The following is an 18,821-nucleotide window of genomic DNA, read 5'->3' on the forward strand; positions in this document are numbered from 1 at the left end:
GCAATTACTTCCATAGCTTCCCACAGAGCTCTAGGGTACACCTGATCAGGTCCTGGGGATTTATCCAAGACATCCAGCACTTCCTCCTCTGTAATATGAACATTTTTCAAGATGTCACCATTTATTTCCCTGCATTCTATATCTTCCATGTCCTTTCCCACAGTAAATATTGATGCAAAATACTCATTTAGTATCTCCCCATCTCCTGTGGCTCCACACAAAGGCCGCCTTGCTGATCTTTGAGGGGCCCTATTCTCTCTCTAGTTACCCTTTAGTCCTTAATGTGTTCATAAAAACCTTTTGGATTCTCCTTAACCCTATTTGCCAAAGCTATCTCATGTCCCCATTTTGCCCTCCTGATTTCCCTCTTAAGTATACCCCTACTGTCTTTATACTCTTCTAAGGATTCACTCGATCTATCCTGTCTATACCTGACATATGCTTTCTTCTTTTTCTTAACCAAACCCTCAATTTCTTTAGTCATCCAGCATTCCCTATACCTACCAGCCTTTCCTTTCACCCTAACAGGAATATACTTTCTCTGGATTCTTATTATCTCATTTCTGAAGGCTTCCCATTTTCCAGCCGTCCCTTTACCTGTGAACATCTGCCCCCAATCAGCTTTCGAAAGTTCTTGCCTAATACATCAAAATTAGCCTTTCTCCAATTTAGAATCTCGACTTTTAGATCTGGTCTATTCTTTTCCGTCAGTATTTTAAAACTAATAGAATTATGGTCACTGGCCCCAAAGTGCTCCCCCACTGTCACCTCAGTCACCTGCCCTGCCTTATTTCCCAAGAGTAGGTCAGGTTTTGCACCTTCTCTAGTAGGTACATCCATATACTGAATCAGAAAATTTTATTGTACACACTTAACAAATTCCTCTCCATCTAAACCCTTAACACTATGGCAGTCCCAGTCTATGTTTGGAAAGTTAAAATCTCCTACCATAACCACCCTATTATCCTTACAGATAGCTGAGATCTCCTTACAAGTTTGTTTCTCAATTTCCCTCTGACTATTGGGGGGTGTATAATACAATCCCAATAAGATGATCTTCCCTTTCATATTTTTCAGTTCCACCCAAATAACCTCCCTGGATGTATTTCTGGGAATATCCTCCCTCAGCACAGCTGTAATGCTATCCCTTATCAAAAATGCCACTCCCCCTCCTCTCTTGCCTCCCTTTCTGTTCTTCCTGCAGCATTTGTATCCTGGAACATTAAGCTGCCAGCCCTGAGCCACGTTTCTGCAATTGCTATGATACCTCAGTCCCATGTCCCTAACCATGCCCTGAGTTCATCTGCCTTCCCTGTTAGGCCCCTTGCTTTGAAATAAATCCAGATTAATTTATCAGTCCTCCCTTGTTCTCTGTTTTGTCCCTGCTGGTTTGACCTGCTTCTTTTCTCAACTGTACCAGTCTCAGATTGATCTTTTTCCTCACTATCTCCCTGCGTCCCACTCCACCTCCTTACCCACTTAAATCCTCCTAGGCAGCTCCAGCAAATCTCCCCGCCAGTATATTAGTCCCCTTCCAATTCAGGTGCAATTTGTCCTTCTTTTACAGGTCACTTCTACCCCAGAAGAGATTCCAATGATCCAAAAATGTGAATCCTTCTCCCAAATCCCAGCTCCTCAGCCATGCATCTTCTTATTCCCACCCTCACGAGCTCGCAGCACTGGGAGTAATCCAGATATTAGTACTCTCGAAGACCTCCTTTTTAAATTCCTGCCTAATTCTATGTATTCTCCCTTCAGAATCTCATCCTTTTCCCTTACTATGTCATTGTTTCCAATGTGCACAATGACCTCCAGCTGGACCCTTTTCCCCCTTGAGAACATTCTGCACCCTCTCTGAGACATTCTTGATCCTGGCACCTGGGAGACAACACACCATTCTGATTTTTCGCTGCTGGCCACAAGAATGTCTGTCTGTGATTTGAACTAGAGAGTCTCCTAACACACTCGATCTCTCGGAACCCGATGTACCTCTCATTGAATCTCGATACCTGAAACTTGGCTGTTCATGCTACATTCCCCTGAGAATCCATCATCCCCTATATTTTCCAAAACAGCATACTTGTTTGAAATGGGCATAGTCACAGAAGACTCCTGCCCTACCTGCCTACCTTTCTTATCTTTCCTGGAGTTAACCCATCTATGTGACTGTATCTGTGACTTTTCTCCCTTCCTATAACTGCCATCCATCACATCCCCTTGCTCTTGTAAATTACTCATTGCCTCTAACTGTCGCTCCAACTGATCCATTCGATCTGATAGGATTCGCAACTAACGGCATTTATTGCAGATATAATCCTCAGTAATCCGTAAACTCTCCCTCAACTCCTACATTCAACAAGAAGACCCCCAGCCTGGGGAAAAGACCTTGTGTATTTACCCGATCAATGCCCCTCATGATTTTTTAAACCTGTATAAAGTCTCTCCTCAGCCTCCAGCTCAAGCCCTCCAATCCTAGCAACATCCTTTTCTGAACTCTTTCAGGAGAAGTCAAGTAGATTGAACCTGGAGTCATTGAAATATAGAAGAATGAGAGGTGACCTTGTTGAAACATACAGGATATCTTCGAGGATGCTGGAAATCTGAAACAAAAGCAGAGTGTGCTGGAGGAACACAGCCAATCTCGCAGCACTTGCTGAGAGAGAAACAAAGTTAATGTTTCTAGTCCAGTGACCCTTCGTCAGAACTGGACAGTCATCAGAAACTGTTTGTGTGGATAATGGAAAACAGACACCGTGTTTACCTGGCAGAACCCAGATTGCAATAATGTACATTAGGTCATGCCCATTTCTGATACAGCCTCAATCTGTCGGACACTGAGTCTCAGAGGGAGCAATGAAGGAAGGACTCTGTATAAAATTCACCAGCAGGTGGAGAATTGGACTAGTCTTTACCTACCAATTTGAGAACAAAGTCATTGTTTGTCAGGGATGTTGAACTGATCTCGACTGGACTGAAGCCAGAAATCTGCTGCTAAAAGCAGGAAGCGTCTGTCATCAGAAACTTCCAATATTGAATTCTTCAATGAATCAAAAGGGAATCAGCAGGGTTTTCAAGCTTTCTTCTCGAATATAACAGTAAATTTTTTCGACTCTTACAACCTACATGCATGCTTATCTTGTAATCACCTTTTATTCTGCATGTATACCAGCATGTGTGGGTGCTAGTGAGAATACAGTTGAATGTTGAGAAATAAATATTCACCTTCTATTTTTTATAATTACAAAAAAAACCCTGTATTTTGTCTGTCGCTGAGCTATAGAACTAAACGAGCTAAAGCACGTCTGGCTCCATTCATTCTCATTACATATCTGTGACCAAAATTGAAAAGTAATTATTTGGCTGTGAAATATTTGGGGATAAACCAGGTGGTAATAATTATTGGAACAAGAATAAACTGTTTATTCTTGCAAACAGTGTTAGTTATTTAATTATGTCATAGGTGATCAGTAACTAAACTTCATTTATCCTGCCTTTAGTTCTATAACTCTCAATCTCATTATCTAATAAAATCCATTAATCCCAATTTTGAAATTTTCAATTGGTGCCCAGCCTCAATAATGTTTTGACAAAGTGAGTTCCAAATTTCTCCCATTCTTTTTGATGCAGTGTACTGCTCCTGAATTATATTTTAAGGTGGTAAACCTTACTCTGTGTTGTCCGACCAGAAGAAATAGACTCGCTCTATGTTTAGAATATCAAATCCTTTGGTTACCTTAAATACTTCAGTTGGATCACCTCTTCAGTACTCACAGAATGTATGCCAAACCTATACAGACTTTCATACCTGCAGTACTCTATAGAATCCATTTTTATCTACTCCTAGGCCGATATATCCTCCCTAAATTGAAGTGCCCAGATTGGAGTGCAGTATTCCATGTAAGTGCTAGCTAGAGGGTGTCACGGTGGCACAGTGGTTAGCAGTGTCAGAGACCTGGGTTCAATTCCCGCCTCAGGCAACTGTCTGTGTGGAGTTTGCACATTCTCCCCATATGGGTTTCCTCCGGGTGCTCCAGTTTCCTCCCACAGCCCAAAAACGTGCAGGTTAGTGAATTGGCCATGCTAAATTGCCCGTAGTGTTAGGTGAAGGGGTAAAATGTAGGGGAATGGGTCTGGGTGGGTTGCTCTTTGGAGGGTCAGTGTGGATTTGTTAGGCCGAAGGGCCTGTTTCCATGCTGTAAGTAATCTAAGCTATAATATGACTTCCAGTCATTTGCATGCCAATTCTTGAGGAGGTGGTAATATCATGAAGCTAGTAATCTAAAGTTACAGACAAATGTCCTGTGGATATGAGTTCAAATCTTACCATAGCATATCATGAAGTTTGAATTCAATTAATAAAGCTGGTCTACTGGCATCCATATAACCATTGTCAAAATGTGTGGTGCTGGAAAAGCACAGCAGGTCAGGCAGCATCTGAGGATCAAGAGAATCGATGTTTTGGGCATAAGCTCTTCATCAGAAATGTGGAGGCTCAAGGGGCTGAGAGATAAATGGGAGGGGGTAGGGCTGGAGGGAAGGTAGCTTGGAAGGCGATACGTAAATGAAGGTGGGGAGTGATGGTGATAGGTTGAAGTGGAGGGTGAAGCGGATGGGTGGGAAGGAAGATGGATAGGAGAGGTCAAGAACGCGGTGCCAAGTTGGAGGGTTGGATCTGGAATAAGGTGGGGGGAGGGGAGATGAGGAAACTGGTGAAATCGACTTTGATGTCATGTGGTTGGAAGGTCCCAAGGCAGAAGATGAGGTGTTCCTCCTCCAGGCGCACATGGCTTGGATTTGGTGGTGGAGGCGGCCCAGGATTTGCATGTCTCTGGCGGAGAGGGACAGGGGAGGTGACGTGGTCAGCCACGGGACGGTGGGGATGTTTAGTGTGTGTGTCCCAGAGATGTTCTCTGAAACGTTCCACAAGTTGGCGTTCTAACTCCCAATGTAGAGGAGACCACATTGAGAGCAACGGACACAGCAGATGAGGTGTTTGGAGGTGCAGGAAAATCTCTGCCAGATGTGGAAGGATCGTTTGGGGCCTTGGATGGAGGTGAGGGGGGAGATATGGGTGCAGGTTTTACACCTCTTGTGGTGGCAAGGGAAGGTGCTGGGAGGGGAGGGTGTGTTGGTGGGGTGCATGGACCTAACGAGGGAATCGTGGAAGGAGTAGTCTCTGCAGAATGCTGAAAGGGTTGGTGAGGGAAATATGAGCTCCCCCACATTCCTGATGGAGGCCATTGCCAAAAACATCAACTCTCCTGCTCCTTGGATGCTGCCTGACCTGCTGTGCTTTTCCAGATCCACACCTTTTGACTCTGATCTCCAGCATCTGTGGTCCTCACTTTCTCTATATAACCATTGTTGAGGATAGAATTCTGCTACACTGGCCAGGCAGGGTAAGTTCAAACAGGCTGTGCCTGCTTGCCCCCCTCCCCCACCACAACTCTGCACCTTCTCGCCAAACCACAGTGATGTGATTGACTCCAACCTGTCTTCTGAAATGATCCAGGCAAGCCACTCAGTCCAAGGTCAATAGAGGATGGTCAACAAATGCTGGCTTTGGAAGGGTTGTCCACATTCCAGGAGCAGCGATTTTTGAAAAATAAATCTTCAGGAAAATGCTGTTCACATTATGAACTTTAACTTAAATGTAACATAACTTTAACATTGCAGACAATTGTAGAATAATATAGCTCTAATGGGCCACCTTTAATGGAAAAACAAGTTATTGGACCAAATATATTTGCTGCATGTTCCTCTTCAACTATTGTTTTAAACTGTCTCGCAATGTGCCAGCCAATTCAGTATTTTTTTTCCTTGAGATTTTAATCAAAGAATTTTGATTATTCAATTCAATGGGAGAGTTACAAGATAGTTGTTCTATAAAATTGATAAAATGTTTGAAAATTGAAATTTCAAGATGCTGCATTCAGATGATAAGATCCATCAGGGTTTCAGGTAGAGATACAATTGATTGATATTTTAAGTTTAATTAATTGACCTTTTTGCTGCACATCCCAATCAATTTTGATTCTTCATGTTGCTTTGTCATTGTATCTGATAAGTTCACCGCAATTACCTGTTGAGCTACTTCTGTAAATTAATGGAAGCCGCAATATACTAACAATGTGGTGGGTCACAGACAGAACACATATCAGTCTGGACACTAGATGTTACACACCAGCGTTGAAAATCTAAAGGGATAGTATTGTTTAAATGGTGATATATAGGGAAATGTAGAAGTAGGAAGAGATCCAGGTACCTTGTGCAACCGTCAATGAAACTAGTCGGGCAGATGTAGCAAATAATTAAGAAGGCAAAGGTAGGTTGGTCTTCCTTACAAGATGATTTGATTTAGAGATGTCTTGATACAGTTATATGGGCACTTGGTGAAACTGCACCTGGAGTACTGCATGTAGTGTTGACCTCCCTACTTAAGGAAGTATATACTTGCCATAGAGGGAATGCAGTGGACAGACACTAATATTGAGGATGACAGGAATATCCTATTGTTCAACTGGGCCTGTATTCATGAGATTTTACAAGGATGAGAGGGCATCTAATTGAAACCTCAAATCTAACAGGGCTGGACAGACTAGATGCATGAAGCATGTTTCCCTTGGTTAGGGAATCTAGAACCAGGGGTCATACTCTCAAAATATGGAGTAGAATTGAGGACTGAAGTAAGGAAACATTCCTTCACTCAAAAGTTGGTCAACCTGTAGAATTCACAACCACAGAAGGCTGTAGAGTCTTTGTCACTGAGTATATTTCAAGAAAGAAATTGATACATTTTTAGATTTCAAAAGCGTCAAGGAGTATGGAGAAAAAACAAGAACTGGCATTGAGAGAAGAGGATCAGCCATGATCATACTGAATGGGAGAGCAGGCTTGAAGGACTGACTGGAGAAGGGCTTATGCCCGAAACGTCGATTCTCCTGTTCCCTGGATGCTGCCTGACCTGCTGCGCTTTTCCAGCAACACATTTTCAGCTCTGAAGGACTGACTGGCCTACTCATGCTCCAGATACCTATGTTTAGGAAACAGAAATATAAGTAAATCATTGCTGGGGCAGGAAATGTATTTCAGTCCAACTATCTTCAGCTGCTTCATTAATGGTCAATCCTCTGACATTAGACTGAAAATGAGGATATTCACTGGTCAAAGTGTTCAGTTCCATTGGAAATCTCTCAGAAAAAGGTGTGATCACCTCCCTTTTGCAGCAAGATCTGGCTTATATCCAGGCTTGGGTTGATGAGTAGGGGAAAGTGAGGACTGCAGATGCTGGAGATTCGAGTCAAGAGTGTGTTGCTGGAAAAGCACAGCAGGTCAAGCAGCATCCAAGGAGCAGGACAATTGACATTTCGGGCAAAAGCCCTTCATTGGGTTGATGAGTGACAAGTAACATTTGCACTACAGAAATATCAGGCATTGACAGAAGTTCCATAGGAGTTCCTTGGACAATCAACGGCAATATCATCATGAGCCCCTCATGAGGCCACAATTAGCCAGAAACTGGATCAGACAAGGAGGTACCATGTTTACAGAGATTGGCTGGCTCATCTCCTAACTTCCAAAACTATCTCTACTTCCTCCAAATAACAGATCGTGTGTATGATGGGATACTCTCTATTCGGCTGGATGAGTGCAGATCCAACAATGACTCAAGAACGCAACTCTATCTAGGTCAAAGCAGTCCATCTGATTCATATCTAAATTAGCATCTTATATATCTACTATTGGGGCACCATGTCTTCACTGTATACCACTATGAACCAACTATAGGGGACATCACAGTACCTCTCAAACCCACTAATTTATTTTTATTTATTTTTGGCATGTGGGTATCAGTTTGCATTAGTCTCTCATTCTGAATTGGCCTTGAGAAATTGGCATTAATAGAGTCATAAAGTTGTACAACACAGAAATAGACCTTTCAGTCCAACTTGTCCATGCCGACCAGATATCCTAAACTGATATAGTTCTGGATTCTAAGTTTGCTCACTGAGCTGGTTGATGTATTCTCAGACATTTCGTCATCATGCTAGGTAATGTCATCAGTGAGCCTCTGATGAAGTGCTGGTATTCTGTCCCGCTTGCTATTTATGTGCCTTGGTCTGTTGTGGTGGGTGATATCACTGCCAGTTCTTTTGCTGAGAGGCTGGTAAATGGGTTCCAAATCAATGTGTTTGTTGATGGAGTTCCAGTTTAAATGCCGGGCCTCCAGGAATTCCCATGCGTGTCTTTGTTTAGCCTGTCCCAGGATGAATGTATTGTCCCAGTCGAACTGGTGTCCCTCTTCATCTGTATGTATGGATACCAGTGATAGTCGATCATGTCTTTTGGTGGCTAGTTGGTGTTCATGGTGGCTAGTTTTCTGCCTGTCCAATGTAATGCTTGTTACAGTCCCTGCAGGGTATTTTGTATATGACATTCGTTCTGCTGGTTGTTGGTACAGGGTCCTTTAAATTCATCAGGAGCTGTTTCAGTGTGGTGGGAGGTTTGTGAGCTACCATGATACCTAAGGGTCGCGGTAGTCTGGTCGTCATCTCCGAGATATCCTTAACCTATGGCAGGGTGGCTACAGTCTCTGGGCATGTTGTGTCTTCTTGTTTAGGTCTGCTGTGTAGGAGTCAGTGGAATATGCTTGTCGGGTAACCATTGTTCCTGAATATGGTGTGCCGGTGATTTTCCTCGGCTTTTTGTAGTTCCTGGGTGCTGCAGTGTGTTATAGCTCATTTAAATAATGTCTTGTTGCAGCTCCATTTGTAGGTGTTGGGATGATTGCTCCTGTAGTCGAGTATCTTGTCTGTGAGTGATCTAGTTCCATTTGCCAGCATTTAGCCCATATCCCTCTAAACCCTTCCTATTTATATAGCTATCCAGATACCTTTTAAATATTGTAATTGGATGCACCTTCACCATCTCCTCTGGCAGCTTATGCTATAAACACACCGCCTTCTTTGTAAAAACGTTGCCCCTTAGATCTCTTTTAAACCTCTCTCCTTTCACCTTAAACCTATGTCCTCTAGTTTTGGATTCCCCTACCCTGGGAAAAAGACAGTAGCTAATCATCTTAACTATGCTCCTCGTGACTTTATAAATCTCTATAAGGTCAGCATGCAGCCTCCGACGGTCCAGGGAACATAGCCCCAGCCTGTTCAGCCTCTCTCTACAGCTCAAATCCATCAACCTTGATAACATCCTTGTAAATCTTTTTTGGACCCTTTCAAGTTTCACAACATCTTTCCTATAGCAGGGAGACAAGAATTGAACACAGTATTCTAAAAGTGGCCTAACCAATGTCCTGTACAGCCACAACATGACAATAGACAACAGACAATGACAAGAGGTGCAGGAGTAGGCCATTCTGCCCTTCGAGTCTGCACCAGCATTCAATATGATCATGGCTAATCATCCTTAATCAGTATCCTGTTCCTGCCTTATCTCCATAACCCTTGATATCACAATCCTTGAGAGCCCTATCCAACTCTTTCTTAAATGAATCCAGAGACTGGGCCTCCACTGCCCTCTGGGGCAGAGCATTCCACACAGCCACCACTCTCTGGGTGAAGAAGTTTCTCCTCATCTTTGTCCTAAATGGTCTACCTCGTATTTTTAAGCTGTGTCCTCTGGTTCAGCACTCACCCATCAGCGGAAACATGTTTCCTGCCTCCAGAGTGTCCAAACCTTTAATAATCTTATATGACTCAATCATATCCCCTCTCAGTCTTCTAAACTCAAGGGTATACAAGCCCAGTCACTCCAGTCTTTCAGTGTAAGGTAGTCCCGCCATTCCAGGAATTGACCTCGTGAACCTACGCTGCACTCCCTCAATAGCCAGAATGTCTTTCCTCAAATTTGGAGACCAGAACTGCACACAGTACTCCAGGTGTGGTCTCACCAGGGCCCTGTACAGCTGCAGAAGAACCTCTTTGCTTCTATACTCAATCCCTCTTGTTATGAAGGCCAGCATGCTATTAGCCTTCTTTAATACCTGCTGTACCTGCATGCTTACCTTCATTGACTGGTGTACAAGAATACCCAGATCTCTTTGTACTGCCCCTTTACCTAAATTGATTCCATTTAGGTAGTAATCTGCCTTCCTGTTATTGCCACCAAAGTGGATAACCATACATTTATCCACATTAAACTGCATCTGCCATGCATCTGACCACTCACCTAACTTGTCCAGGTCACCCTGTAATCTCCTAACATCCTCATCACATTTCACCCTGCCACCCAGCTTAGTATCATCAGCAAATTTGCTAAAGTTATTACTAATACCATCTTCTATATCATTAACATATATTGTAAAAAGTTGCGGTCCCAGTACTGATCCCTGCGGTGCCTCACTGGTCACTGCCTGCCATTCCGAAATGGAGCCGTTTATCACTACTCTTTGTTTCCTATCAGCCAATCAACTTTCAATCCAAGTTAATACTTTGCCCCCAATACCAATGACATCCCAATTCCTATACTCAATTCACTGACCAATAAAGGCAAGTGTGCCAAATGCATCCTTCACCACCCTGTCTACCTGCGACTCCAAAGAACAAAGGAAATTTACAGCCCAGGAACAGGCCCTTCGGCCCTCCGAGCTTGAGCCGATCCAAATGTACTGTCGAAACCTGTCGGTCAATTCCTAAGCATCTGTATCCCTCTGTTCCCCACCTACTCATGCATCTGTCCAGGCGCATCTTAAATTAATCTACCGTGCCTGCCTCTATCACCTCTGCTGGCAACGCGTTCCAGATGCCCACCACCCTCTGTGTGAAGTACTTGCCGCGTGTATCCCCCTTAAACTTTCCACCTCTCACCTTGAAAGCATGACTCTCGTTATTGAATTCTTCACCCTGGGAAAAAGCGTGTCTCTATCCACCCTGTCTATATCCTTCATGATTTTGTAAACCCCAATCAGGTCCCCCTTCAATCTCCTTTTTTCTAATGAAAATAAAGCTAACCTACTCAACCTCTCTTCATAGCTAGCACCTTCCATACCAGGCAACATCCTCGTAAACCTTCGCTGCACCCTCTCCAATTTGATAATGTGGTGACCAGAACTGTACACAGTATTCCAAATGCGGCTGATCCAATGTCCTGTACAATTTTAACATGACTTAGCGGCTCTTATACTCAACATCCAGTCTAATGAAGGCAAGCATACCATTTGCCTTCTTGACCACTCTATCCACCTGTGCAGCAACCTTCAGGGTACAATGGACCTGCACTCCCAGATCTCTCTGCCCATCAACTTTTCCCAAGGCTCTTCTATTCATTGTATAATTCGCTCTAGAATTAGACTTGCCTAATGCATCACTCCACTTGCCCACCTGCATTCCTTGAATCCCTGACAGACCTAAAAACTATCCACCTTAACGTAATCAACAATCGAGCATCCATAATGCTCTGGAGCAACAGAATTCCAAAGATTCACAACTTCTTGAGTGAAATCATTTCTCATTATCCCAGTCCTAAATCGTCATGAGATTATGGTGAGATAACCCCCATGTGTTTTAGACTCCTCAGCCAGAGAAACAATCTCTCAGTGTTTACCCTATCAAGCCCCTTCAGAATATTAGATACTTCATTGACTTAATGCCACTCTGTAAGAAGCATTTCAAGAGCAACTTTTGTTTTCTAGTAAAAGACTAGAGGACCTCAGAAAGTAACTAGAGGAACCTGGAGGGGCCCTGTTGGTGTAGATCTAAGTTCTATCCAATTGGTTTGAATGGGGTGTCATAATTACTCTTACTTACTGCCTTTGTTTAGACAGAATTCTGAGAGACATAGTTCTGAAACATTAAGGAACAGCATGGATGTCATTAGGTCAGTCCTGAGACTCTACAAGACTCTCTTCTCTGAAAGCTCTCATGTTGCAAACGGTTTGACAACTGTCACAAGAGCATTCGAAGATAGAGAAAGCATGACCGGAGCAGGTTTAAAAGAAGCGCATTCACACGGAAGGTGAGAACAGACTAAGCCATCATGTTAAGTATATTGTACGTGATGCATATTAGTGCACGCAGTCATCGCTCTACCACAGAACCACTGCATTAACACTGCCAAGTCCAACTAGAAGATAAATTCATCAATATTCCTCAACAAAACCTTTTTTAAAATTCATTCGCATCATTGGCCAGGTCAGTATTTATTGGCCATCCCTAAATGTCCAGAGAGCAATTGAGAGTCAATCTCATTGGATCTGCAGTTAGATCTAAGCCAGACCAGATAAGGAAGGCAAATTACCTTCCTTTACGAACATTAGCAAACCAGATAGATTTTTTCTGACAATCAGCAATTACTTCACAACTATCATCAGACTTATATTTCCCAGATTTTCATTGAATTATAACTACATTTGCCATGGTGGCATTTGAATCAGGGTTCCCAAGACATTACCTAGGTCATAGAGTCATAGAGATATACAGCATGGAAACAAACCCTTCAGTCCAACCCATCCATGCTGACCAGATATCCCAACCCAATCTAGCCATGGGAATTACTAGAGTCTAAAAGTACGGTACTGAAAAAGCACAGCAGGACAGCAGCATTCGAGGAGCAGGAGAGTCAATGTTTCAGACATAAGCCCTCCATCAGGAATATAGGGATTCTTAGTCCATCACCTCCCATTCAAAGTAGTGTTAGCACCCAATACAAAAGCATGTTAGAAAGAAAGAATGCTGGAAATCACAGCAGTCAGGCAGCATCTTTGGAGAGAGAGCAAGATAACATTTTGAGTCTAGACCCTCCTGATGAAGGGCTTTTGCCTGAAACGTCGATTTTCCTGCTCCTCGGATGCTGCCTGACCTGCTGTGCTTTTCCAGCACCACTCTAATCTTGATTCTAATCTCCAGCATCTGCAGTACCCACGTCTGCCACTCTTCATCAGAGCTTATCAACTCTGGAGAGTCATCTCGACTCGAAACATTAGCTTGCTCTGTCTCGATGGATGCTGTCTGACCCGCTGTGACACCAGTATTTTTTTTGTTTTCAGTACAGATTCCAGCATCTGCAGTAATTTGCTCCTACAACATTGTGCTAATAATCTGCTGCTGCTGCTGCTGCTGCCTGCCTGAGACTATTAGCTATCTCATTGAGTCCCTGTCAAGGTTGGAGATCCCAGAAGCCTTCCATGCTGACACCATTCATTTATAACATGATCAAGCAGGGCAGATAGTGGTATCGTGGTATTGTGATGGTCCTATTAATCCAGAGGCCACTGAGAAATGTAATACAAGACTCTGAAAAAGCAGAAGTAATCTTCCTGGTTTAAAATTTAATAAAGCCTAGCTGACAACTGTTAATCAGCATTAATGGGTGCATTGTCTATGGCAATGCTGCTACCAAGCAGAACCCATTTCCAACCAATCAATAACCTCCTCTCATGCAGTATAAATGTCGATTTCCTCTTGAATCTGTTTTCTAGTGATATAGCTTGATCGGTGTGAGATGAGAAAGCTTTGGCAAAACATGTCTTCTTTTTCCCAGCGATATTGAAGAATAAGTATTACTACTACAACTTGCATTTATATAGCACCCTAATACAGCAAAACGCCCGCACGGAGCCTCGGCAGTGCAACTGCACATTATGACTGGCACCAGATCAGAATATGATAGGTGGCCAGATGTCTAGCGAGAGAGGTAGGCTTGAAGGCAGAACACCCCGTGACTACAATAAGTTGAGATGGAACTGAAGTTGTCAAAAGCATGTTAAAAACGCATATTCCCCCCTAACCCCATCTATTGTAGCTCTTTAAAAAAAGACTAAACTGTGTCCAAACTCCTACCTGAAGGGCATAACAAGACAAGCAAGGAGTAAATCTGCCATGGCCAATGACATGATGAACATATAAGTGACGGTCCTGAGTCTTTTCTCCAAAGCCGGGCAGATGAACACCACAGTGTTGCCCACGAAGGTGACCAGGTCAATAGCAGTGAGCAACACCCCGACCATCACATCCTGGGGAGATAACCAGACGCTGCTGTTCCCCTCTCTCCCCGCCAGGCTGCAGAGCAGCGAATGGTTGGACTCCAGTGAGAGGTTTCTCTCCGGCCACATCTTCAGCACGGCAGCCCTGCAGTGGGGGCAGGAGAGAGAAAAAAAATGGTCAGAGATTACAACTCAACGCTGGAAACCAGAGGTTGCCATCCAGCTCCTGCTGTCTCGATGGTGAGATGGCTGACTTTCATTTGAACCCTGTCCACCTGCGTTGGTTCCCTAACCCCCTGATGCAGGCACCCAGCTACAACCCAGCTGCAAGCACGTTTTTTTTTAACCGATACCTCACCCATCCCCTTCCAAACCAACTCTGAGGGGAGACAGTTCCAGATTTCCACTCAACTCGTCCCCACCGGCCCTCCCTCCTTCAGTCTCTCCTCCCAAACTTGTGCAAGACAGATGTCAATTCCACCATCGAAAGCAAACTCTTTATAAAAGGCGCCTGAATTGTGAATCGTTTGTTAAATTTAAGTTTCTCCCTGTGCAGATACAGATCGATACTTCTGATCACAACCCCGACAGACAGCGAATCCAAAACGAATTAGCAGCTGAACAAAACAATTATTTAAGGAGAAATACAGGCGACCTATTTTAAACAAGCAGGAAAGAGCCCTCTTTTCAGTTCATCCGATAAAATGTTTTGTGCCTGTGATGCTGAATGATGTGAACCTGGGAGGAATTTGACACACTGCCGAAAATAAAACACCTCCCCCAGAGAGGGAAGGGAATGTGTGAACAGAGGGATTACCTACCGTTACGTTAAACGAGGTGTCTCTAGCGGACTGCTGCTTTCCCCTTCACTTTCCCTCTGCTACTCTGTGCAACATGCTTCAGAGCCGGGAGACAAACTAAAAAGGCTAGTCTACCCTTATCTCTGCGCACTCTAACAGCCGTTTCTTCCTGCAGCCCCTAATATACTCATCAGAAGGCAGTGCAGACTCCTGAGCCTGGAGAGGAGGAGTTCACCAACTACACAGTACTCTCTCTCTCTCTCTCTCTTCCAGGCATGTCACCCACCAACATGCGGCGCTGCGCGACCCACCTTCTGGCTGGGAGAGAGGGAGGGAGAGAAACAGCTCCCATCTTTCTGGTTCACAGTTTAACCTTCGCTGCAGCGCGCCACAGCCCGGAGAAATCCCTCTCGGAATTATTCTTAAATTTCCCCTTTCACTGATAAGAAAACAAATGCAACCAAAGCCTGTGTGTAACAGGTGAGCACACCAACACTGCGGTGGGGAAATGATGGGAAGCGCTGGCAGAGGACCGAGAGGAATATGTGTAAGGGTAGATTAGCCAAAATGGAATGCGTCAGAAAATCTCGCAACTGTATAACGCCCCGCGATGCACCCGAACGCTTTGTAGCCAGTGTGAAATTTGTAGTTACAGAAATTGCTGGAAAAGCTCAGCAGACCTGGCAGCATCTGTGGAGAGAAATCAGAACGTTCTGAACAAGGGTCATTGCAGCCAATACGTTAGCTCATACACACAATGACGAGCAGCCTCAGGCCGCTTGCCCAGCCTTGTTTTAGTCATAGTCATAGAGTCATAGAGATGGACAGCATGGATACAGACCTTTTGGTCCAACCCGCCCAGATATCCCAACCCAATCTAGTCCCACCTGCCAGCACCCGACCCATATCCCACCAAACCCTTCCTATTCATATACCCATCCAAATGCCTTTTAAATGTTGCAATTGTACCAGCCTCCATCACCTTCCTCTGGCAGCTCATTCTATACACATTCTATCTGAATTAAACTCCATCTGCCACTTCTCAGCCCATTGGCCCATCTGGTCCAGATCCTGAGGTAATCTGAGGTAACCCTCTTCGCTGTCAACTACACCTCCAAATTTGGTGTCATCTGCAAACTTACTAACTGTACCTCTTGTGCTCGCATCCAAATCATTTATGTAAAATACAAAAAGTAGAGGGCCCAGCACCGATCCTTGTGGCACTCCATTGGTCACAGGCCTCCAGTCTGAAAAACAACCCTCCACCACCACCCTCTGTCTTCTACCTTTGAACCAGTTCTGTATCCAAATGGCCAGTTCTCCCTGTATTCCCTGGGATCTAACCTTGCTAATCAGTCTCCCATGGGGAACCTTGTCAAACGCCTTACTGAAGTCCATATAGATCACATCCACTGCTCTGCCCTCATCAACCCTCTTTGTTTCTTCTTCAAAAAACTCAATCAAGTTTGTGAGACATGATTTCCCACGCACAAAGCCATGTTGACTGTTCCTAATCAGTCCTTGCCTTTCCAAATAGATGTACATCCTGTCCCTCAGGATTCCCTCCAACAACTTGCCCACCACCAAGGTCAGGCTCACCGGTCTATAGTTCCGTGGCTTGTCCTTACCACTCTTCTTAAACAGTGGCACCACATTTGCCAACCTCCAGTCTTCCGGCACATCACCTATGATTATCGGTGATACAAATATCTCAGCAAGAGCCTCAGCAATCACTTCTTTAGCTACCCACGGAGTTCTCAGGTACACCTGATCAGGTCCTGGGGATTTAGCCACTTTTACCCATTTCAAGACATCTAGCACTTCCTCCCCTGTAATCTGGCCATTTTGCAATATGTCGCCATCTATTTCCCAGAGTCTATATCTTCCATATCCTTTTCCACAGTAAATACTGATGCAAAATACTCATTTAGTATCTTCCCCATTTTCTGCGGCTCCACACAAAGGCCACCTTGCTGATCTTTGAGGGACTCTATTCTCTCCCTAGTTACCCTTTTGTCCTTAATATATTTGTAACAACCCTTTGGATTCTCCTTAATTCTATTTGCCAAAACTATCTCATGTTCCCGTTTTGCCCTCCTGATTTCCCTTTTAAGTATACTCCTACTTCCTTTATACTCTTCTAAGGATTCACTCAATCTATCCTGTCTATACCTGACATATGCTTCCTTCTTATTCTTAACCAAACCCTCAATTTCTTTAGTCATTCAGCATTCCCTATACCTACCAGCCTTCCCTTTCACCCTGACAGGAATATACTTTCTCTGGATTCTTGTTATCTCATTTCTGAAGGCTTCCCATTTTCCAGCCATCCCTTTACCTGCGAACATCTGCCTCCAATCAGCTTTCGAAAGTTCTTGCCTAATATCGTCAAAATTGGCCTTTCTCCAATTTAGAACTTCAACTTTTAGATCTGGTCTATCCTTTTCCATCATTATTTTAAAATGAATAGAATTATGGTTGCTGGCTCCAAAGTGTTCCCCCATTGACACCTCAGTCACCTGCCCTGCCTTATTTTCCAAGAGTAGGTCAAGTTTTGCACCTTCTCTAGTAGGTACATCCACATACTGAATCAGGAAATTGTCTTGTACGCACTTAACAAATTCTTCTTCATCTAAACTTTTAACACTATGGCAGTCCCAGTCTGTGTTTGGAAAGTTAAAATCCCCTACCATAACTACCCTATTATTCTTGCAGATAGCTGAGATCTGCTTACAAGTTTGTTTCTCAATTTCCCTCTGACTATTAAGGGGTCTATAATACAATCCCAATAAGGTGATCATCCCTTTCTTATTTCTCAGTTCCACCCGAATAACTTCCCTGGAGGTATTTCTGGGAATATCCTCCCTCAGCACAGATGTAATGCTATCCCTTATCAAAAATGCCACTCCCCGTTTTCTTTGCTTACTTACAATTTCATGGTATCACTGGCAAGGCCAGCATTTCTCATCCACTCTTAGAAGGTGGTGCTCTGCCTTCTCCAACTGCTGCAGTTCATGTGGTGAAGGGCCACCCACTGTGCTTTTTGGGAGGCCCTTCCATGACTTTGATCCACTCATGGTAGTGCAATGGCTGTGAAGGCTCTGGAATTCCCTTCCCCTATCCTCTCTTACCTTTCCTGTTCCCTCGTTTAAGACAACCCCATTGATCAAACTTTTGACCACCTTCCAAAATCTCTCTGTAGCTCAGTGAACCTTGTTGACTGATATTATCCTTGTGGCACTTCACTGTATTCAACACAAAATGTAAAAAAATGCAAGCTGTCATTTTACAGTTTGATATTGGCCATCAAATTCAGACAGGAAGAGTGATGGGAGCAAAATATATCAAATAAACCTTGTTTTCACTTGGTTTTAAGGGGCTCCTCTTTTCATTCTCATGAATTTGTTTATTAGGTGCTGCATTCAAGTACTAATACCTTCAGTATTTGTGTTGACGCATGGGGTGTTTGATGAAAATTAGAAGAATTCATCAATATCTTTAATAATTAGCCACTCTTCATTATGATTTTAAAGGCATAATCTGCAAACTGGTAAGGCCACAGCAAATGTTTTTAAATTGCGTTTAACCAAAGGTAGAGCATTTTAATCAAAGATTTGATATGCGTTTGACTACATCTCAGATCTCAGTCTCAGATTTAAATTCCATAATTGACGTAATATTCATTAAAACAGAATCCACTGCATGTTTCCCCTGTTGTAGCTCCTAATCTTATTCTACTTTAACTTTAACTAGAAATTCCACATTCATGTACAAAAACTCATTACCTCAGTGTTGTCAAGTTTTCCTGGCGCCCAGCTGGTGGCAATTTTCTTTGTTGACAAGCTCAAAACTGCCGTTACTCCCTCATAGTCCAGTGGTATTATCACTGGACTGTTAATCCAGAGACCCAGGTAATGTTTTGGGTTCTCAGATGGCAGATGGTGGAATTTGAATACAATTAAAAATAATCCAGAGTTAAAATTCTAATGATGTCCAGTTTTGATTGTCGGGGAAAAAACACATCTGTTTCGCGAAATGTCCTTCAGGGAAGGAAATCACCATCTTTACTTGGTCTGGCTTACATG

At 43.6% G+C, this 18,821-nt stretch overlaps 1 protein-coding gene across 3 annotated transcripts in view; it reads right to left on the bottom strand.

Annotated features, from left to right (window-relative positions):
* LOC122555249 (histamine H2 receptor-like) overlaps positions 1-18,821 on the bottom strand; it is a 109,269-nt gene that overhangs the window by 61,101 nt on the left and 29,347 nt on the right. For 2 of the 3 annotated variants that reach the window (XR_015759860.1, XM_087995549.1), the window contains exon 2: positions 13,794-14,081. Coding sequence is in view for 2 of the 3 variants with exons in the window: in XM_087995549.1 (XP_087851675.1) it covers positions 13,794-14,081 (288 nt within the window). In the remaining variant the exon portion in view is untranslated. Of the gene's footprint in view, positions 1-13,793; positions 14,082-14,757; positions 14,845-18,821 lie in introns of those variants that run through there. The other variant, XM_043701045.2, reaches the window with a different exon arrangement.

Source organism: Chiloscyllium plagiosum, unplaced genomic scaffold (genome assembly GCF_037043375.1).
Source record: "Chiloscyllium plagiosum isolate Xiang-an unplaced genomic scaffold, Cpla_swu_hap1 HiC_scaffold_1, whole genome shotgun sequence".
In the NCBI taxonomy this organism is placed as follows: Eukaryota; Metazoa; Chordata; class Chondrichthyes; order Orectolobiformes; family Hemiscylliidae; genus Chiloscyllium; species Chiloscyllium plagiosum.